Source organism: Chiloscyllium punctatum, chromosome 1 (assembly GCF_047496795.1).
Source record: "Chiloscyllium punctatum isolate Juve2018m chromosome 1, sChiPun1.3, whole genome shotgun sequence".
Classification (NCBI taxonomy): domain Eukaryota; kingdom Metazoa; phylum Chordata; class Chondrichthyes; order Orectolobiformes; family Hemiscylliidae; genus Chiloscyllium; species Chiloscyllium punctatum.
In genome coordinates, this window is record NC_092739.1 from 56,301,260 (window position 1) to 56,325,193 (window position 23,934).

At 42.6% G+C, this 23,934-nt stretch overlaps 1 protein-coding gene across 4 annotated transcripts in view; it reads right to left on the reverse strand.

Moving 5' to 3' along the window:
- The window catches only part of ccdc149a (coiled-coil domain containing 149a), a 133,459-nt gene that overhangs the window by 8,994 nt on the left and 100,531 nt on the right, over positions 1-23,934 (reverse strand). The window contains exons 11-12 of one of the 4 annotated variants that reach the window (XM_072563970.1): positions 18,544-18,576; positions 16,168-16,269 (exon numbers count right to left, since the gene is read on the reverse strand). In XM_072563970.1, the coding sequence (XP_072420071.1) occupies positions 16,168-16,269; positions 18,544-18,576 (135 nt within the window). Of the gene's footprint in view, positions 1-16,167; positions 16,273-18,543; positions 18,577-23,934 lie in introns of all 4 variants that reach the window. The other 3 variants (XM_072563953.1, XM_072563972.1, XM_072563971.1) reach the window with 3 other exon arrangements.

The window sequence follows — 23,934 nt, forward strand, 5'->3', positions numbered from 1 at the left end:
AGGGATGGGCATCAAATACTAAGCTGAGAGTATGGTGCTGGAAAAGCACAGCAGGTCAGGCAGCATCTGAGGAGCAGGAAAATCAACATTTTGAGCATAAGCCCTTCATCAGGAATGAGGCCTGTGCGTCAGGGCTGACAGATAAATGGGAGGGTGGGGTGGGGGGTGGGGGGAAGGTAGCTGAGAAAATGATAGGTGGATGAAGGTGAGGGAGAAAGTGATAAGAGGGGGGAGTGATGGACAGGTCCAGAGAGTGGTGCAGAGTTGGAGGCTTGTGACTGGGATAATGTGGGGGGAAGGAAAATGAAAAAGATGTTGAAATCCACATTTATCCCATGTGGTCGAAGGGTCCTAAGGCAGAATATGAGACGTTCTTCCTCCAGGTATCGGGTGGTAATGGTTTGGCGGTGGAAGAGGCCCAGGACCTGCATGTCCTTGATGGAGTGGGAGGGGGAGTTGAAGTGTTCAGTAATGGGGTGGTTGGTTTGGTGGCTGCAGGTGTCCCAGGGATGCTCTCCGAAATGATCCACAAGAAGGCGTTCTGTCTCCCCAATGTAGAGGAGACCACACCGGGTGCAATGGATGCAGTAGATGACATTGGTAGAGGTACAGGTAAATTTGTGATGGATGTGGAATGATCCCTTGGGACCTTTGACGAAGGTGAGGGAGTGGTGTGGGTGCAGGTTTTGCTGTTCCTGTTGTGGCAGGAAAGATGCCAGGAGTGGGGTGCAGGCTGGTGGGGAGCATGGACCTGACGAGGGAGTCACGGAGGGAATGGTATTTACGGAATTCTGATAGGGGTGGGGAGGGAAATATATCTTTGCTGATGGGGTCTGTTTGGAGGTGGCGGAAGTGGCGGAGAATGGTGCGATATATGCGGAGATTGGTGGGGTGGAAGGTGACGACTGGAGTGGGGTTCAAGGGCAGTGGTGCGTGAAGTGGAGGAGATGTGCTGGACGGCATTGTCAACCACATGGGAAGGGAAATTGCGACTGTGGAAGAAGGAGGCCATCTGGGACTTTGAGGTAGAATTGGTCATTTTGGGAACAGATGTGGTGGAGGCAGAGGAATTGGGAATAAGGGATGGCATCCTTAAAGGTGGTAAGATGGGATGTGGTGTTGTCTAGGTAGCTTGGGTGCGGGTGTCCCTCCCCTTCCTGTACCTCTCCATCACAGTCTCCAGCGACCGACTACCCACAGACAGATATTACAAGCCCACCAACTCACACAGCGACCTGGACTACACCTCCACCCACCCTACCGCTTGTAGAAATGCCATTCCTTATTCTCAATATCTCCGTCTCCGCTGCATTTGTTGCCAAGATGACCAATTCCACCTCAAAGTCCCAGATGGTCTCTTTCTTCCAAGATCGTAATTTCTCTTCCCACGTGGTTGACGACGCCCTCCAGCGCATCTCCTCCACTTCCTGCTCCTCTGCCCTTGAACCCCACCCCTCCCAACGCAACAAGGACAGGATCCCCTGGTCCTTACCTTCCATCCACCAACCTCCGCATACATCGCATCATCCTCCACCACTGCTGCCACTTCCAAACGGACCCACCATCAAAGGATATATTTCCCGCCCCACCCCATCAGCGTTCCGGAGAGACCATTCCCTCTGCGACCTCTTTGTCAGGTCCACACCCACCCCCCCCACCCCCGGCACCTTCCCCTGCCACCGCAGGAAGTGCAAAACCTGTGCTCACACCACTCCCCTCACCTCCGTCCAAGCCCCCAAGGGATCCTTCCACATCTGCCAGAAATTTACTTGTACCTCTACCAATGTCATCTACTGCATCTGTTGCACCCAGTATGGTCTCCTCTACCTCAGGAAGACAGGACGCCTTCTCACGGATCATTTCAGAGAACATCTGGAGCTTCCTCATTTCCCTTCCCCCCACATTAGCCCAGTCCCAACTTGGCACTGTCGTCTGGACCTGTCCATCACTCACCGCTCCCCCCCCTCCCCCACCTCGACCTATTACCTTCTCCCTTACCTTCAGCTTTCTGAGCTACCTTCCCCCAAACCCCACCCCCTCCCATTTATCTCTCAGCCCTGACCCACAAGCCTCATTCCTGATGAAGGGCCTATACCTGAAACATCAATTTTCCTGATTCTCGAATGCTGCCTGACCTGCTGTGCTTTTCCAGCAACACATTCTTGACTCTGATCTCCAACATCTGCAGTCTTCACTTTCTCCTATCAAATACTAAGCTTGCCAGCAAAGCCCATATCCCATGAAAGAATTTAAAAATTGACCCCACAACCAACAAACCGGATCAAAGTTCAGTATTCTTGTCACAGTCATGAACGGTGATGGACAATTAACTAACTAATTGGAGGAGAAAGCTTAGACCTCAATGATGGCAGAGACCACTGCGTCTGTGCAAGAGACAAGACTGAAGCATTTGCAACCATCTTCAGCCAGAAGTGCTAATTGAACTGTCCTTTTTAACCCCTTCCTGAGCTCTCCAGTTTCACAAGCTGCTAGAAAACAGCCATTGGTGATTCAATCAATTAGGGATCAACAATATGACTGTCAGCACTGGATTGAGCAAAGGCCCTGACAATATTCCAACTATTGTATTGCTGACTTTGTGCTGTGACAACAATTGCACCTACTCAACATCTTACAAAATTGATTATGTCTGACCTGACTCAACAAACACAATCCAGCTACTCAGTCTACTCATCATCAGCAAAGTGGTTAATGGACCCTTGCTTGGTTATACATTGTTTACCAGTACTCAGTTTGGGTTATTTCAGGTCCACTCAGTACCTACCCTCATTACAGCCTTTATCTAAGCATGAACAAAAGAGTTAAATTCAAATGGTGAAGTCAGTGTGACTATACTTGACATCAGTGGTAACATTTAATTGGGTCTTCCATGAAGAAGCCTGAGCAAACCTGAAGTCAATGGGAAACCTCGCCACAGATTGGATTCACACAGCTATAAGGAAGATGGTCTTGGTTGTGTCAGACCAATCATTACAACCTCTGGATATTGTTTCTGGAGTTCCTTGTGAAACATATATGCTAATGAATCTATTCAGAGGCGCTATTACATACATCTGGAGCAGGTGACTCAAACCTAGGTCTCCTGGCTCAAAGGTAGGGACACTAACATTGTGCCACAAGATCCCTCAGAATAGTGTTTGAGCTCCAACTGTCTTCAGCTGTTTCAACAATGACCTTCCCTCCATTTTAAAGTCAGCAATGGGAATGTTTGATAATGATTTCACAATGTTGAGCACCATTCACAACTCCTCAGACACTGATATTGTCTCTGCCTATATACAGCAAGATTTTTACAACATTTAAGCTTGGGATGATAAATGGTAAAGTAATTTCCATGCCACACAAGTGAAAGTCAATGAACATCTCCAACAGGAGAGAATCCAACCATTTCCTGTTGGTATTCAAAGGCAATACCATTGCTGAATGTCCATCACAATCAACAATCTGGCAGTTACTAATGATAAGAAACTGAACTGGACCTGCCATATAAACACTATGGCTACAACAGCAAGTCAGAATCTGGGAATTTTGTGACCAATAGTTCGCTCTTGACTTCACTGATTCTATCTGCCATCTATGAAGCATAAGATAGGAATAAGATACTTGCCTGGATGTCTGCAACTCCAACAACACCTAAGAAGCTCAACACCATCCAGGGTGAAGAAAATCACTTGATTACCAACTTCAACATTTAATCTGGCATTCATGCACAGTGCCAGCAGTGTACACCACTTACAAGAAGGCACTCACCAAGGCTCCATCTTCCAAACCCACAACCCAAGGACAGCAGATTCATGGCAATGTTGCCATCTGCATGTTCTTCTAAAAACTGCAGCCCATCCTGACTTGAACAATATTACTACTCCTTCACTGTTACTGGCTAAACACCATGGATCTCGAACTGAACAGCACAGCATCTACACCACATGGAATTCAGTGAGTCAAGATGGCTCACCACTACTTTCACAAAAGTAATAAGAGACGGACAATAATTAGTACCTTGTTAGCAAGACTGACATTCTACAAGTTAACAAAACAATCTTTTTCCTCCCAATCTTTCTCCGCTCCCATTCCCACCCCTTTTCCATGTACCTGCTATCTATTCCCTTCTCCCTCCATTAATACCCTACTTCCCATTTCTAATGTAACAGTCTCATCATGACCCTAGTCAAGAAGCTATTCCCTACATGCCTATTTATATTTGCCAAAGTCTGAACTTCATTTCAATTACTCATATACAAAACCACAGGAGATTGAGTAATAAATAATTAAAAATTCCTTGCAGCATGACTAAACTCTGCTGCAGCTTAGTTATTTTTGCTGGCCTCCAGACATCAGGGGAAATTTTATAAAGTTTTGAATTTGAGATTTACCTAAACATGAGGATTGTTCTCATGTAATTTAAAAGCTAGGTGAAGTGGGTTGGAAGGGAGACAATCTTTGAATTGGCCACGTTTTATTACCAGACAGGGGAATGCTGGTCTGTTTTGTATTCATAACAAGGATCTAAACTGTGTTTTCTTCTTTAGCAGGAGATATAATGGCTTTATAATAAGAAAAACTTGGGCTGTTTTATTCTTTTAAAAGGTCCTAGATAAATATAAAACTAAAATACTTCAAATGCTCGAAATCTGAAATAAATCCAGATAAATTGCTGGAGAAACTCAATGGGTCCGGCAGCATGTATGGAAAGAGAAATAGAGTTAACGACTCAACTTCAGTTTTGAAATGTCATACTTGATTCAAAATCATAGATTCACAGAATCCTGACAGTGTGGAAGCAGGCCATTCAGCCCATCAAGACCCTCTGAAGAGCATCCCACCCATACCCAACCCTATAACCTTGACGTTCCCATGGCTAATCCACCTAGTCAGCATATCCCTGGACACTATGGCCAATGTGACATGGCCAATCCACCTAACCTGCACATCATTTGACTGTGGGAGGAAACCAAAGCAATCGGAGGAAATCCATACAGACAAGGGGAGAAGGTGCAAACTCCACACAGTCGCTCAAGGGTGGAATCAAACCTGGGCCCTGGCACGAGGAGGTAGCAGTGCTAATCATGGAGCCACCGTATCACCCAAAATGTTAACTCTGTTTCTCTCTCTACAGATGCTGACTTTCTCCAGCAATTTCTGCTTTTTAATCCTATATAACTTTACTTGTTGTTTATCCTGATGCCTATAACTGATTTAATCAATGCTCTAATCCACTTCTTACTTTGTGGTGAAAACAATTTTCAAGTTTCAAATCAGAGTCAGAATCAGAGAGAGTCTAGGAAACATTGGTGCAGTGTGTTGCTGGAGTATTGGCTGTCAGAAGTGGATTTACTACCACCTTCTAACCACCCCACAGGTTCCCGTAGCACTGAAACCAGGGGCACAATGGAGAACAATCTTGTAGCCTAGATTCTTAAACTCAGAGTATTTCAGGATCACTTCCAATTCCATAAACTAAACTGATTTTCCTAAACTTATCTAGATATGGCAATGCTTGGCTGGAAAATGTAATGTTTCAGATTTCAAGGACATTGGAGTTACTACACCACCACTGGAATAGAGATACAAACACTATGGGTTACCCATTCAAACAGCTCGGATTTCTTTAATAGGTAAATTGACCATATAGTCCTGATCCTATTTAATAACTCATTATTATAAGTATACAAATAGGTTAATTAAGTACCTGATACAGTGCAGTATTTAATTTAAAACAATTTAATCCATTTCTGAACCAAATAATGAAACATTTCCATATCCACATCCTCTCTCAGAACCCTTAAAATGGAGATTTGTTTCCTTGTAGTCACTTGACACAAAAATCACAAGATCATTGGCTTTAATAATGGCAAGAGATTCTGTGTACAAAGAAGAATCAAGTTTTCATGGATAGCTTCAGGCCATTTGCCAAAGAAATATGTTTTTTCAGGAGAAAAAAAGTGTTCCTCTGAATCAGTTAGGGACTGTTTTTGGAAACAGCAATCACAAGACAATTGAGTTAATTGAGACGAAGGCACAAAAAGCTAATTCAGTATGCAGTTCCTTTAGGACTAAGAAACAAAGTGCCACTGATGGCAATGTTAAAACTTATTTAGTTCTAATTATAAGGAACAAGGCAATTTAATTAGACAAAATCACATGAGGCGTGCAGCAAATTCCTCAAAATGTTTCTATGTAAATTCTATAATTACAGGCATACACAGTCACCGGTGATAATGCAGCTCAGAGGCAACAGTAAAGCCAGTCAGGAAATTCGGCTGAAAATGTATAAAGGATTTTGATTCAATAGGACAAAGTTCACAAGTAATTAATTAAGCTCAAATTATAAAAGAGCATGCACTTGTGATATAGAGACGATATTAGTCAACAAGAGGTAGCTGAAGTAATTTACATTCAAGAGTTAATGAAAATTGCCAAATGACCTGCTTTACCCAAACGAGCAATAAATCAGCCTGTGCAATGAGTGATGGATCAGCAGGAAAGATGGCAAAGAGCCTAGAAGAGTAAATATTTCAGACAAACCCCAAACCAACTTTCACTAGAGCTGACACAAAAATAAAAATGGAAGTTGCCACTGATGACAAGCTCCATTTTAATTTAGTGCCCTCCCTTTCTCCATAGCTTTTGATGGTCTACCTTACCCTTATCAGACTTTGCACATAAATTAATCCAGCAGGGAACATGGGATTTACTAGTCATGGTTAATAGGTGAAAACAAAACACAGGTGACTTGGTGATGGAAGCAAAAGGGTTCAGTTGTGTGTAAGAGCACTAACAAAAGTTAAGGTTCCCACTTGCTTTAGGCACTAGGACACAAATTAACAACTACATTTATATTGGACCTTTAAAATAATAAAAACAGCCCAAAACATTTCACACACAATTTAGAAAAGAAAATATGACATTATATCAGGGCACTTAATCAAAAAGATTAATTTTAAAAAGGATCTTCAAGAAGATTAAATGAGATAGAGGAGCCAATATGTCTAAACACTGAAACACAAAATAACAACTGCAGAGGACTATTTGGCCTTTCAAGCTGGCTCCCCTATTCATTATGATCATGGTTGATCATTCAACTAAATAGCCTATTCCCACTTTTCCCCCATATCCTCTGCCCCTTTAGCCCTAACAGCTATTTCCAACTCCTTCTTGAAATCATACAATGATTTGGCCTTGACTGCTTTCTGTGGTAGCAAATTCCACAGGCTCATCACTCTCTGGGTGAAGTCATTTCTTGGGAAGGAATTTTAGAAATTAGGGCCTGGGCACTGAAGGATGGCCACCAATGGTGGAGCAAGTAAACTCAGGGATGTTATGGAAACCAGAATGAGATCAATGCAGGTATCTCTGAGGCGAAGGGAGATTACAGGGATGCCAAAGGAAAGGACCATGAAAACAAAAATGAGACCCTTAAAATTGGGTACTCATTGAACCAAAATAGGTCAGCAAGCACAGAGGAGGTTGGTAAATAGAACTTGGTGCAAGAAAAGACACGAGCAATGGCATTTTTGCTCACCTCAAGTTTACAAAGAATATAGATGTGTACTGGAATAGGTAAAGACTAAAGGTGATCAGAAATACAGAGAGCTTGTTTTGTAAATTAGGAAAGCAGTAGAAGTGTACTTCTCTTGTCATAGGGGTCTCAATTATCCATCCATTAAATGGGTAGGAGAGAGGAACTATGGGTGGAATCTGACCCATGTGGGCATGGTGCAAAAGTTGGGAAAATTGGGTAAGATGTCTAGTGAGGATTCACTTCGAGATCAAAAGCTCTATTTTCAAATCAGATGTTGGATGACAAGATGGGGTTCTCAATAGTGAGTAGCAACAGGCCTACTTGCATGGTCTATTGCTCTTTCTTAGTCTCATTACTACCTCGTTAATATGCAGTTCCACATTCTTACACCTGCCAGATGGAAATTAGATGCTGAAAATTCTCAGTATGAAAGTCAGAATGGTTACCTGGTGATGCCAACTCGCTTCCTGATCCTCCAGACCCCCACAGTTAGACATTAGGCACGAACAAAGCAAGGCACAGTCTAAGGGCAGTGACTGCGCAGACCTTGGCATCCATCAGGTATCAGTCTCACAGCATCATTATGGTGGTGCTGCACTTTGTCGCAGACTAGCCTCTTTTATTACAATGCTGCTGCCATGACACTTTACATGCACCATGGGCACGCAGCTTGTGGTCAGGACCTGGATGCATTTCAGGGATTTGTGCTCTCTTAATGATCACTTACTTTGCACCAGTTTTGATGATCCCAACATTCCTGCCCTGTTTTTTTGCACATTATCCCCTTAGCAAGTGCAAAAAGGCTCACAGTAATTTCATCTTGATTGGTCTTTCTGCATGGTTACACAGTTAGGCAGGTTATCATGGTTGTCAGCAGTCATCAGTCAAAGATAAATCTTGCTGTATGGAACCATGCTATCTCAGTGTTACACCTGCAGCAGTGTGTGGCAAGCAAACAATATGCACTTCAAGGAAACCACCATGCCTCAAGTTCTAAGGGAGTAGTCCCCAATCAAGTCAACCTTCAGGGTTAAAAGTCACAGAAAAACTGCTGGTGAACTGTAAAGGTATCAGTTAGAGATCTGCTCAGTCAGCATACAAAACTGTCCAGGAAAGTTCCTTGAAGGGGAGGGCCACAGTCAGTCCTGGGTGAGGTGTTGATCTATTAAAAGTCAAGAGGTGTTATTAGGGGTCAGTCCTGCAAGAGGGAAAGTGGGAACTTAATTGTCGGAATTGGAAGCGCATGCTGGAATGCAGAGACACTGAATCTTGTGAAGGTGGGGACCTCAGAGTATAATATACACAATATATTATATGGGAAGGGAGACAACAGAACCTTGAAGAGAAAGGGGTAACGCAGGTGGAAGAATCATCAACAGTTAGCAATACCCTGGCTTCAATGGGGGAACGATGCACTGCTAGGTTTAGCATGTCAACTCCATATATCCAGGGCTGGAAGGATTAAAATGGGCAGATAAAGATTTAAATAGATGAGTTGGTTGGAACTTGGGAAGTTCAAAGCCTATGGGGTTGATGGATAGGGCTACCAAGAAGGGAATGAATGCATTTGTGGTTATATGAATTTTAACAGACTTAGCCTGAAACTCATTGCTTGTAGAGCAACTGGTGTTTCCTTCCATCATGTTGTAGCATGCAATGGTGATGAAAATTAAAATGGTAATAGTTTCATTCTGTGAGGGAGGGGGCTTCAAATTTGAGCGATGTGAGGCACTCCAAAGGGGAATACCATTACACAGACTTTCATACAGTGAAGGTAGAACACACCTTGGATGGTGATAGCTGGCACGAGGGGACATAACTTTAAATTGACGGGTGATAGATACAGGACAGATAGCAGAGGTAGTTTATTTATTCAGAGGGTGGTAGTGGTGTGGAATACCCTGTCTGCAACGTAATATACTCGCCAACTTTAAGGGCATTTAAATGGTCATTGGATAAACATATTGACGAAAATGGAATAGTGTAGGATAGATAGGCTTCAGATTGGTTCCACGGGTCAGCACAACATTGAGGGCTGAAGGGCCTATACTGCACTGTAATGTTCTCTATTCTATCTGTGCTTGTGAGTGTTAGTGAATATTGTACAGTCCAAATCCTGGCTCCAAGCTCTCTTCACAATGTCATGTAACATTATTATAGACCAATCCCACTCATGGTTGTGATGATTTGATTAGATTAGATTAGATTACTTACAGTGTGGAAACAGGCCCTTCAGCCCAACAAGTCCACACCGACCCGCCGAAGCGCAATCCAACCAGACCCATTCCCTACATTTACCTCTTCACCTAACACTACGGGCAATTTAGCATGGCCAATTCACCTAACCTGCACATTTTTGGATTGTGGAAGGAAACCAGAGCACCCGGAGGAAACCCATGCAGACACGGGGAAGAATGTGCAAACTCCACACAGAGAGTCGCCAGAGGTGGGAATTGAACCTGGGTCTCTGGCGCTGTGAGGCAGCAGTGCTGACCACTGTGCCACCGTGCCGCCCACAGACTTGCAATCTGGAAAGATGGAGCCTAGTTTCTAAAGTAACAGTCACCTGCTATTTTCCCATTGGGAGCTGGTCACTTCACACCTTGGACCACGGAACATTGTGCAATGCTAAGGATGGCTAACCTCTGTACCTTCAGCATTGTAGGTGTGGACAGACAGACATTCTCATATACAGCTGATGAAGAAAAATGTCATATTTACAAATGTGATAAGATATTTAGTGACATGATCCATGCCAGCTATGTGTCCTCAAAAAGTTTTCTTTCTTTCCTTCCCACTACATCTTAATGCAGTCCCAGCTGGGCTGACCCGGGGGAGGGCGGCTGGGGGGGCGGGGGGGGTAAACGAAGTGAGGGGTGGTGTTTGTATCTATGGAGTCCACAAGTATCCTGCTCAGAGGCAGGTGTACCCTCCTCGACTTGGATTTCTACTAGGCCAAGAGAAACAGGCAAGGGGGAGGGGGAATGGCCGGCCACCACTGAGGAGAGTTTGGAATGATACCCATAAGCAAAGGGCAACCAGGGATGGGCAATGAATACTGGCCAGCCAGCAATGCCTATGTCCCATGAGTGAATGAAAAAAAACGTCCACTAGAACTCAGAGAGAAACCCTCCATGAAATTTGATTAAAATGATAGTCAATCTTTAATAAGATTCAGGACATGTGTTAATATGGAAAACAATTACTCCTCAACTGGATATGTTGGGGTAAATTGCTAAAGAAAAGTCAAAGAAAGGTTGCCAGTATTTTTAAAGATCCATCCCATCCTGGGAATGTTTTTCCACAACCTCTACCATCGGGGAGAAGGTACAGAAGCCTGAACACATGCACCAGCCAGTTTCGCTACAGTTTCTACCCTACTGTTGTTAGAATACTGAATGGACTCTCAAACTCTTAACACTTGCCTGTACCAGTGTTTTGTTTTTGTCACTGTTTATCTTTTATTTACTATCAATGCTATTTAACTCTGTGACCTGCCTGTATTGCTCGCAAGACAAAGCTTTTCACTGTGCCTCGGTACACGTGATAATAAATTCAATTCAAATTCAAACCTGAGGTCAGCTTTGGGAAGACAGAAAGACAGCTTTGATACAAAAAAGGTTAGCAGTTTATTTATTTATGGAAAGGAAAATATTAGAAACATAGATTTTAAAAAGGGTGTAGGCAGTAAATGGAAGCCTAAATGGCTAAACTGAAAGGTTTGCATTAAACTCTACTTACAATAAAATTTATTTGGGATTAAATGAATACCCATCAAGAGAAAATGGGCAAAGAAGGATAACTAAAGCCATTCTGAGAGGTATTAAATGATACGGAAAAAAAATGGATTGTAGTTGGGCTCTGCTGCAATGATAAAGCTTTCCTCGGTTATGTTTGGAGTTAGAAAATGATTAAAGACCACACAGGCCCTTTGAGAGATGGAAGCACAGCACATTAATGTAAGAGGATCAGGATATCACTGAAGTGCTGAATGGATAATTTGTAATGGTTTTCACTATTGACGAATAATACTACAGTAACAATGTTGATGCTAAAACTGATCCAATAGAAATAACTGCAGAATAATCTAAACTGGGATTAAAGCATTTAAGGCTGTACATGCTGCATAGCATGATACTACAGAAATGAGCCCAGTGCTATTGACAATGGCAATGTACCCTGTGAATGCTAGCTTGTTTATTAAATAGCTTTTTTAGGTCTGGGACTAATGTGGTAAATAGGGAGAGGCTCATGGGGAAGGAATCATGGGAATTCCAAGCCTGTCAGTTTGGTATCTGGTGCTGGGAGACATAAACTGGAATTTTACGTTTAAATCTGCTGTCTAATGCATGTGTAAAATCTATTGAGAGAAGGTCATATCACAAATCCAAGGTCAGTTTCCCATAATACAGCAGGCAGGCATGCACCAAAATCAGCCACCCAACTGCACATTAAAGATGATCATTGACAGATAATTAACTTTCCAGCTGAGGTGAAGAAGTGGGAAGGAAGGCATAGGTCATAATTTCAGGGGCTGCTCTGTACCTCTGATATCCTTCCTGACTTCTAAAACACACAGTCCCCTCTTGATGTAACTAATCCCTTACTGTGCAAAAGTCCTGGATACATGGAGTCCCAGCAGCAGGCCTGGCACTGTTGAAACAACAGCATTTGTCAAGGACGAGAGTTTCTATTGCTATGGGGTAGAAATCCCAATTTCTGCTGGTTTTGACCCCCACATTTGCACTGCAGTGCAGCCTTTTTTTTAAATGTTACTTACCAATGCAACCCAATTTTGTAAAAGGCCGGGGAGCATGCAATATACTCTCTCACTCTTTAAACTCTAATCCAATGGAACACATTATAAAGGGTGAAATTTATAACTTATGCAAGTTCAACAGTTATTATTTAATGAAAAGGAAAGTTTTATTTCACTTTCCAGAAGTAGGACTGAAAAGAATGTATAGTCTTTATATTTTGTTTCCAAAAAGAAAAATATTAAAGTAAAATATGAAATGGTATTGGAAGCAGTTGAACCAAGTGGTTGGCTGTCAATGTTAATAGGAAGAGAGTTGTCATCAATGTGAATAGATTTGTGTGGAGTTGGGTCACAAGTGGAATCTCACATCGCCCTGTAGTAGGACCACTGCTATTCATAATCACCATTATTGATTTAGATGAAGCCACTGATGGAATTATTTAAGATAGTCAGACCATATTCCATTTGCAAAAAGTGTAATTCAAATCACATTTTCACACTGCTTCCCTTACACCTTCAACTGCTTTCCTTTATCACCTATCTAAACTAATCAGCGATATTGGCATAGTGGGTCTTAGCTTGCATGGGGGTGATGGGTGTTGGTATATGCAGTGGACGAAACTTGGAAATGATTGCTGCTACATCAGAAGCATGACAAAAATGGATTTAACTGCTGCCATTTGAGGTTTAAAGGGAACTTCCATAATCCATGCAGGTGACCAATGATCAGATGAAAATTGAAACTATTTAAAGATTTAACCACGACTGTGGCTTTAATGACCAGAGCTTTGGTTTTTGGAACTCCATGAAGCTCACCAGAGTCAACAAAGGGGGAGCACAGCTGACACTGAACTGGACTGTGACATTGGCAAACTGTTAGGTGTTTAAATATTGATCTATTACAGCTGCTCCTTTGCTTAAATGAAAGAATATTGCTGAAAGGACCTAGGGCTCTGAGTGTACTTTCATCCCTTAGCAGTCATTTCTGTTCCCTTGTAAATTTTTATCTTTGATCTGCACTTTCCAGTTCTCAACCTTCTCAGCAGCTTGGGTGCAGTGTAAACAGTTTAGATTAGATTAGATTACTTACAGTGTGGAAACAGGCCCTTCGGCCCAACAAGTTCACACCGACCCGCCGAAGCGCAACCCACCCACACCCCTACATTTACCCCTTACCTAACACTACGGGCAATTTAGCATGGCCAATTTACCTGACTTGCACATCTTTGGACTGTGGGAGGAAACCGGAGCACCCGGAGGAAACCCACGCAGACACGGGGAGAACGTGCAAACTCCACACAGTCAGTCGCCTGAGGCGGGAATTGAACCCGGGTCTCTGGTGCTGTGAGGCAGCAGTGCTAACCACTGTGCCACCGTGCCGCCCAATGGACCTCTGATGAAGAACAAGAGGGACAGCCCCAGCAATACGAACAACACCAGCAGCAATGGCAATACCTACCTGTTGTTGTCCTGGACAGTGGGGTTTAATACAGTGCTCCAGCTCCATGGTAGTGACACTTCCAATGTTGGACATGCACAGAGAGCTTGGCATGGTTGAACAACAGAGCCTCATCTTCAGACTTTTGTTCCTGGGTTGGATGTGCAGCAGTGGGGAAATCCCAGTTCCACAAACCCACCCTTCAAAACTGGTTGCCTTCACTTCCCATTCTTGGTTTGGGGAAATGGACTAGGAATCAGGCTAGATGATTTAGGAAGAGTGCAGGAAGGTATCAATTCCCAAGGCAAGGTAGGCAAAAGCCCGCCTGGGTAATTCTGAATACGTGCTAGAAGTAAAAATAACAATTAAACATAAAAGATCCCTCCTGCTCTCACTACTTCAATCTTCATGCCCCACCTATGCCACCATACCCTGCACTCACTGCAGGCTCTTCACACTCTCCTTGCCAATCTATCCCACTTTACCCATGGTGCCTGTAACCCTATGCCGCCCTGAGTACATCTATTGACCAAGTCCCCTCAGACTGCCATGCCATGCTATGCGTATTTACCCATCTCCCATGGCAACTCTTACCTTACCACCCAGTACTTTCCCTCCCCATGCCAACTTACCTGGTATCCACCATGAGTTTAAAATCAGGAGGCTGGCTGACAGAAAATAACAGTTGGTGCCTATTGATGATTTCACTGGTGAGAGAAAGTTCTCATTGATACAAAAATATCAATACATTGCCAGTCATTCAACTAGTTCCTTATGTAAACAAACACTTGACTTAAGTGCTTAATCCTTTATTAAAATGTACACTTCCATTGTAGCAGCTGCAGCTCTTCACTAAAATGCTCACTTGATAAACAGCCCATTCTGAAAACAATTGTTTAGTAACTCAGTTGTGCAGCAGAAATCTTACAATTGCATTTGCCAACAGGAATGCAAAAATACCCAGCATTGATTTTTATCTCGACACATTTTTCAAGTCACTCCTTTCCAGCTTTAGCAGCTCCCCTTGGGAGTTTTGGCAATCCCTGTTACCAACCTAGTCATCAGTGCAGTGATGAAAGAGGTCATCAACAATGTGATAAAGCAGGAACTGCTCAGCAATAACCTGTACAGTGGCGCCCAGTTTGGGTTCTTGTCTCTCAGCTCTTAACCTCATTACAGCCTTGGTTCCAACATGGCCGAAACAGCTGAATTCCTGAGATGAGGTGAGAGTGACTGCATTTGACAGCAAGAATGCATTTAACAGTACGTGGCATCATGGGGCTATCGCAAAATTGGAGTCACTGGGAATCAGGGGAAAGCTCTCTGCTGGTTGGACTCATATTTAGCACAAAAGTTGAGGTTACTAGAGATCAATTAGCTTAGTCCCAGGATATCTCTGTAGGAGTTCCTTTGGGTAGATATTGTTAACCCATTCAGAGATGTCATTATGTTCATCTGGAGTAAGTGGAAAGAACATAGGCCTCCTGGCTCAGAGGTAGGGACACTACCACTGCACCACAACAGTCCTGCAAGAGTATCTCAGCGTAGTGTCCTACATCTAACTATCCTTTATCAACAATTGTTGTTCCAGCGTTGGGTCAGAGGTTGGGATGCTTGCTGCTGGTTGCACAATGTTCAGCACCATTCACAATTCCTGAAATACTAAAGCAGTCCGTGTCCACATGGAGCAAGATCTGGACAACATTCAGGCTTGAGCTGATAACTGGCAAGTCCTATTTGCACTACAGAGATGCTAAGCAATGACCATCTCCAATTTCACAGAATCTAACCACTGCCTCCTGACATTCAACTACCATCCCTTAATCTCCCACTATCAACATATGGGAAGGGAAAGGGGCGGTTACCATTAACCACAAACTGAACCGGACCAATCTTAAAAAGTTTTGTGGCTACAATAGATCAATGGCAGAATCCCTTCCGCAGGGAACATTATTGAACCAGACTTCTTTTTAATGACAATTAGCTAACATTTCATTCTAGATATTTATTTACTTCAAATTTCACCACCTGCCATAGTGGGAATGGAATTCATGTTTGCAGAATGTTAGCCTGGACTCTGAATTACTAGTCCAATGACAACTCCATAATCTCTTCAAACCTGGTCCTGTATTCCTCTATTTCCTTTTCCCTCATAACTATACCAGGCCTCTTCTAAAATGAGTCACTACTCTCTATTGCCACCACCCCACATCAAGACAGTACACCTTCTCGCTACTGTGAAAAGTGAAACAAAAATATGATTAATGTGTATTGTGATACATCCCTTGTGTATTATTTTTCTATTTAAATAAACTGATTAATATTTATCTGTATAAAAAAAAAGACAATGCCAGATGGAAGCATTAACTATATACCTGGTAAATCAAAGCTACCAATCTTTCCTTTCCCTCATTTTTCTTTACTCACCATTCTTGTGCAGCTGTTGTTCGATACCCAGGTACAGAGGTGACTTTGGTCTTAGATCCACAGGTATGGCAGCATCAGTTAATGTTAGAGTCTCCTTCCCTCCTGCTGTCATGAATGGATTCCAGAAGGGAAATGAAAAGTTGTAATGTAATTGCTCGCAATATAACTGTTATAAATTATCACTTGAAATTTTTCAATGCAAGAGTGATGCAAGTCATGTATTCGTTGTAGCACAAATAAAGTAGAGATTTTAATTAAATGATGCACATGAACATAAATCAAATAAGGTGTCCTAATGCAGTTTACCCAGAGCTATGCCAGAATATTTTTCACTCCATATTTGTTTAAATTAATTTATAAACTATACTCTATGGCCCTGATCATTATTTCACTGGCTAAATAATGGAACAATAATTTTAAAATTCAAGTGAATTTTCATTTAACACTACCCAGAATGTATCTGAACAAGGTCATATCTTTAGGCCTACAGCCACTTAGAATAATTTCAAATTCTGGACAATCTGCATTAGCGCCAAGTGGTTCCTAGGTAAGAACTCAACTTTTCATAGTGGTAAATAAAACATTCTTAGACTCACATGTTTCTGCTAGTAAGATTACATAGTATAGACAGATAACTTTTACAAGTTTGTGACATAAGAAAAGAGCTTTTACTTTCAGTACTGCTCATTAGGAATTTGGTTTTCTGCTTCTCAATTTTCCAACCCAAAAAATTAAAGGGTAAAAGCACAATCCCAAATTCCAGTATGTATTTTCAGGATGTGATATTCTAAACTGGGAGTAAAAAGATATAAAGCTATCTTTTCAGGCTGCATTATTTAGAATTTTCACTGACATTTCCCAATGCTGCTTCAACAGTTCTGTGCTCTGATCTGTTGAGAGAAAGGTCAGGCACAAATGTACTATGGTCACCTCACAGTTTTCCTTTCACAAGAAAGCACTGGGCTCTCCATGTCACTAACTTGGTATGACTGAAGACAATTAGCCACAGTGTGGACAAGTGATAGCTTAAACTCTGAGTATTTAATGTATCAGTAATCATGCATTTATAACATGCAAAGTTTGGTCTCCGACTCTGGATTCATTTAAACTGTTAAATGTACACTTTTAAACTGATTGCTGTAATGCCACTGACCATCTGTGGGATAACTTTTAATTTTAGTTTATTATGTAAATATTGTAACTGTATAGAGCGTGTGCTGCACAGTTTTACAAGAATGATACCTGAACTCCAAGGATTAAACTATAAGGAGATATTAACAGGTTATCTGATGCACATTTTCAAGATATTAAGTGGATCAATTGGGTAGATTAGGAGAAACCATTTGTCCTTACTTTTTATTCTAAGACTGTGGGAAATGTCTAAAAATTAGAGTGTGGTCTTTCAGGATTGAAATTAGGAATGGAATTTGACATCCTTCTCAGGACAAGTTTAATGGTAGACCCTTCCCACTTCCACCCAGATTGATTCTGTGGTAGGTTTGCCTGTGGACAGCCTTTAGGCCTCATCATCAATTTAGATTATTAAGTGGGCTATTAACCATTAGTAATAATCCAGTAATGGGTGGGATGTTCCCTGTGTAAAGAGCGAGACAGCAATGTAAGGTCCCCTGGGAACTCAGTGCCTGATTGAGGAATCCAGGATCGTAAAAGAAGGCGCCCACTGAGATCCAAACCCTGACCTTAGTGCCGGCCTCTCCAAGACATACCCCCACCCCACATAAACCCACCACTCACCTGTGGCCTGGGATCCAGAGATAACACTAGCCTCAACTAGATGATGCATTGACTGATATTTAATGGTACTGTTGGCCTCTTGACTATAAATTCCATCCTGAGATTGTGGATCCCTGGGAGGGTTTGCCTCTGTTCAGTTAAGCGCCTGAGTGTCACGTAATATGGTGGGTTTTCCCAAAATAGGTGATACAAGGATCTTGCTTGCTGTCAAGACAGCAGCTAGACCCGTTGCCTCCTTTCACCCAAGGAAATTTTTTTTTCATGGAAAAGGCAGTGGAATTTTTTTAAACTTCCTCCCACAAATGGCATTTGATGCTAGTTCAACGATTATTTTAAAAATTGAGATCATCAGTTGAAAGAATCAAGTATTATGGGACAACGCTAGGTATTTAAAGTTAGGTTGCAGATCAGCTATTACCTCAGAATGATAAAACAGGCTTGAGGGGCTAAATAGCCTGTGACTAATCCTATGTTCATATATCATAGCTGCTGAAATGATGTATCTGATGCCAGGTTATGTTTGACAAGTTACATTTTGTATGACAATAACAGTATTCGATAATAACGTGATGCATACAATTATAATCTTTATCTAATTAATATAGTATAAGCAAAACCTACTCCCTAATCCCACTGAGATATTGTAGCTCAGACCTGTGGGCAGCAAGGAAACAGAAGAAATGCTATTACTGGAAGAAACAAATAGAAAGAAAGGAAAATCATGTAATACATTGGATAATTGATTTTGATACACAGTTTCCACTGATGTTTAACTGAGTTCATTTGCATTATAATAAGATTATTCACAGTGCACTAACAGATATACAAGTGACTTAATTCAAGCACTCAACAATGCTCTTTATACACTTTCAATGCAAATAATGCAGGACCTACAATTAACACAGTGGCCTTGATATTAACCCCAATCTCCAACGACAGACAGAAGGTGACGGGGTAAATAATTCAAGAGTAGGGATACAACTATTAGCTTTTCTAGATCAGTACATATAGGAACAACTGAATGTCTTGTCGTGGGAAGGTGGAATACTTTATTATCATATTCTAATCCGGCTCGCACACTACACTGGGAGCCTGATTAAAACTATATACTGAGCCACACAGGTTTCTCAGGACTAGGGGTGCTTCTTGGATCACAGCAGTCCTTCAGTCTCCCCCTTGTACCTCAAGACTTTGCTCTTTCCCCACTGCTGGGATTGTTGAATTCCAGATGCACCTCCAACCTTTTAGATTTAGATGCCTTGATGGCTTCATTCTCATTCTAGCATGACCATTTAAAATCCCATACCTCATGGTCTAGCCCTGATTACCAAACCTTTCCCCTCAAGCCCCGACTAACGGGAAGTATTCCCAAGGGTTTTTCGCTGTGGTCACAAAGCTCAGATAGTTTTTCCTTCAGGCCGGTGGCCACATTGACAATACAGCAGTTGAAGGGAAGGAAATGGAAAAAAACAACAGCATAATGAAGTCTGACAAGACCCCCTCCCCTGCCATGTCTGGCCTTGTTGACTACTTCAATTGTTCTCAGATTGCCTGTCCTTTTCCTGCCTCCCCATAAATGTTACACACAATGTTTTTAAATGTTCCAAATGTATTTGGAAAATACATTATGTATAGGGAACACGGAAAAGTTTGTCATGATCAATGTAGTCTTTTGTCAATTTTGGCGTAGAATTTCTCCCAAGGGCTCAGCATATTTCACTCATGTCAGTTAATTTAAGTTCTACAAATGGAAGTGATGATCAGTTTAAACCTGATCTGGTATTACTGTCAGGACATTACCACGGTGCTGATAACTCAAGCAAGTGTGTGGTGGCTAATAGCCATTACAAGTTTTTGAATAGGAGTTGAATAATGCAAACTGTTTCAAGCTGATTTAAGTTCATCAAGGCCATACTGGAGTGATTTGCAAAACATGCAAATAGACCATAAAAGACTGCAGTAAAATGTTCTCCATCCACATTTAAGTTATTCCCTTAGGAAATTATCTGGGTAAAAGCAGAAAACAGAACAAAAGCAACAAGAGTTGGCTACACCATCACTGGTATGGTAATGCTTGTAAAGGCCCCAAGAAAGTGCATTGTTCAGGTGTGTATAACCCAGGTTCAATGATTAGCATCTAAAAAGAAATCTTCATCAGCATTGCCTCTTCATCCTCCCATAGGAGTTCTACATTCCACAGCAACCCGAATAGCAGAAGAGAGCACACTGGCAAATGACTGGAGTAACAATGAAAAATCCAGCAAAAGCCCTTAATGACTGAGGCACAAGGGAACAATTGTAGACTGGTAATAATCGCAGCATATGGTAGGCTTTGTCCAAAAGAACATTCAGCCACAACCAAATCAGCCAGATTCCATTCAGCCTCCTATCCACTGCAAAGTGTGTTCAAACATTGTTCCCTCCCACCAAAGGTCAATTTTAAATAAACCTCCCCATCACAGAGGATGGTTAAGGTCTCACATTCGCAATTGGGAGCAACTTGGCATAAGCCCCACTAGCATCAAGGGGCATGTTCGCTCTAACCTCTGCATTTTGGCAAGTAGCAGCTCCTTGGGCTGCAAGCGAGGCCTATTCCCCACAGTCTCATATTCTCCACTCTGTCCTGCAGTTAATTTGCTTCTCCCATTTTCATGACCTTGTATTCTGACTTTAAAACCGTCTTGCTCCACCAAACAATGGTTCAACTATAGACATCTCACAATATTCCTATAATTTCAATGGTACCTCAAACATTCTTCACATTTACTATCCAATTCCAGCCCCTTTTTCTCTTTCTCCACTTCTCTCAAACTTCCTTCTTCTTGTCATCCATCTTCAACACACTTTTGCACTGCCATTCCCACTTTCATCCGTTTCTTGCCCACATCCTCTTTCTCTCCTTTATTGGACCGCTGATAACAAAGCTGATGTCTATCCTGATCTCCCATCCAAAGTAAGCAAAGAAGTGCTGCTCCCGTGCACAGAAGGGACTGTGATTCACCTGTAGAATAGCAGCTGTTCCCTTTCTCAGCTTCGAGAAATTATTTTGGCCGTTTTCCCTCTCCAACAAAAGAAATTAGACATGAAACCACTTTTGGTTACTGTCTGTAAAAAAAAACCCCTGAGCTTCCTGTTGCCTGCCACTTCCACACACCACTATGTTTCCACACCAACATTTCTGTCTCATGCCTGCTGCAGTGCTCCTCTGAGCCTCAGCACAAATCTGAAGAACAGCATTTCATTCATCTCCTGGGGACCCTGCAGCCTCTCGGACTCAACACTGAGTTCAATAACTTTACCGCCTGATTACACCCTATGTTTTTACACCACCCCCACACCCTAGTCCTGACATGACACAAGTTGCTTTCAGCACAGGGCAGAAGTGAGTACTGCAGATGCTGGAGATTAGAGTTAAGATTAGAGTGGTGCTGGAAAAGCACAGCAGGTCGGGCAGCATCCAAGGAGTAGGAAAAATCAAAATTTCAAGCAAAAGCCTTTCCCACCCATTCTCTCCTACCTTCAGCTCTCATCATCACTTATTCAACTTCTCTTCAGTCCTGCCTGCTGTCAATAATCCCTTGTCTGTCTACCTCTTTCATATCTCGCTCTCCCTGGGCCCCACCTCCATCCTATCCACTCTCCACCCGCTGCTTTAGCACATATACCAACCTTATCCCAGCCACAGTCAGTTCTGGTTACTGGACTCCAACATTAAATCTGCTTTCTCCTGAGTTCTACAGCAAGTTCTGCTCCTGTTTATGAGATCACTTTTGATTCCTCCACCTCAGCTTGGATATCAAGAATTTACGGTTCCTGTACAGAAAGAAATCAGTGTCTGTTCTGTCCTCATCCTCACTCTTATCCCATCAGAAAATCCTATCTGCTCCCTCCCCCACGTCAAACATAAATTTTCACCTTTGGTCATCTCTGCCAGCACAGAAACAAATGGCTCTACATGACTCTCACAGTGAAGATACCACTGATCCAGACAACCATTATCCATTACCCAGCAATCCCCAATCCCACAGCTCCCCACTTCCCTGCACCCCCCCCCCCGCTCTGAAAAAAACCCCACCACTTCAACCTATCTGTGTGCAACCATTAGTTGTTAACAATGTAAATATATGTTGAAGCGATCGACAACTGGCATGAGAATTAACTGGCGAGATCAATTTGCAGAAAGTAAGTGACATAACACAATCTTTGTGTATTTTGTGTATGAACACTAATGAATTATTGCAACATTGGAAGGGACCGGGATTTGTTTATTCTGCTCAGCTCAAAAGAATGATCCAATGTACCAGAGACTCTCAAAAAAGGACAGAAATAATATTTGCCTGAATATCCTGCTGGGAAGATAACTGTTGTAGTAAAGTGGACATGAATTGCAAGTTGAGATCATGTGGATGTCCCAAAGCAACTAACGCGCTGGGAACTGCCCTGGAGGTTGAAACTTCTGATAGATATTTGCCTGGATCTGGAACCATCTGAAAAGGTTCTAAACTCTGAGAATAGAGAGTTCCAATATACTTAATAGTTACCCAGTAAAGGTTAGAGGGATTAATCCTACTGTAACCCTTGGGTAAGCTGACATACCCAATTCACATTGCCACCTCTCACCCCCAATCTCCTGCCCTGATCCCCACAGACACCCAACACCTCCAAATCTCAATTCTACCCTCCCCATAGCCTTCCACCTAGACCTTACCACCTCCTGACCCCACAACAGCTCCACCCATTCAGCTCCTCCCCTTGTCTTTACACAGCTTCCATTCCCAATGCCTTCACATCACTGCTGACCCAGCGCCCCCTGACCCACACTGACCTGAGCTGACTTCTTCTGCTCCACACTACACCCTGCTCGCCATCCCCCTCCCCCCCACCCATCACCCTATCACTACCCCAAAGTCTGTAGAACCCTATCTACAAATCATCCAATTCCCTCATGCATGTAACACCCTCTACCTCTCACCCACCTGCCAGCCAAATCCTCGACCCTGACAACACAGACCCTCCCCCACCTGCCACTGCATTGCCCCCCCCCACCCCATCTATCATCCTAACCCATCATGTATCTGGCATGCCACCCACCAATTGCCTGCTACTAAATCACTAACCCTACCTCAACGCCCACCCATCTGGCACCCTAGCCCCCATTACCCCTCCTTTAGTCACTCTACCACCTCCCCCACTTATTTTCCCTAAGCATCTGTCAAGGTATGTTCAGGATTTTGAAACCTTGGAATATGGCACATCATGTTGCTAATAGGGATGAAGTCTGAACACTGATCCACTTCATTGTATAACCTGGACCCGATTGCTTCACCTGGAAAGTTGCCTGATTTGGAGATTCAGACAAGGAACTTCTGCAAAGATAAGTATTTATTTGTCTAAATAGGAGCTGGACATTGGGATTCCTACTCTAATCGCAAGACTTTTCTCACAGTAATGTACCAAACTATAGAATTCTTTCTTTATGTTCATATCCTTGAATATTCAGGCACTGGATATTCCAGAGCAGCACTGAGGGCAGTTCACATCAACAGACCATAACAATTCCACAGCAACAGCCTACACACTCATGCTCAATTTGGCTTCTGACAGGGAGACTTAGCTCCTGACTTCATTACAGCATTGGTTCAAATGTACACAAAAGAGAATGAATTCCAGGGGTGAGGTGAGAGTGACTACCCTTCATCAAGGCCACATTCAAACTAATGTGGTAACAAGGAGCCACAGCAAAATAGAGTAATTATGAATTGGATCTCTCCATTGAGTGAAGTCATACCTCGCAAAAAAGATGGTTGTGGTGGCTGGAAGTCAATCTTCTTAGCCCTGAACATCTCTGCAGGAGTACCTCAAGGTAATGTCCTCAGCTCAATGATCTTCAGCTGTTTCAATAATGACCTTCCCTACCATAATGAGTCTAGGAAGTCCTCTGAAATCTTCTACCAATTGTCTTTTAACTGTCTGTTCCAATCATGGGTGCTCCTCAACCAAAATGTTCCTTGA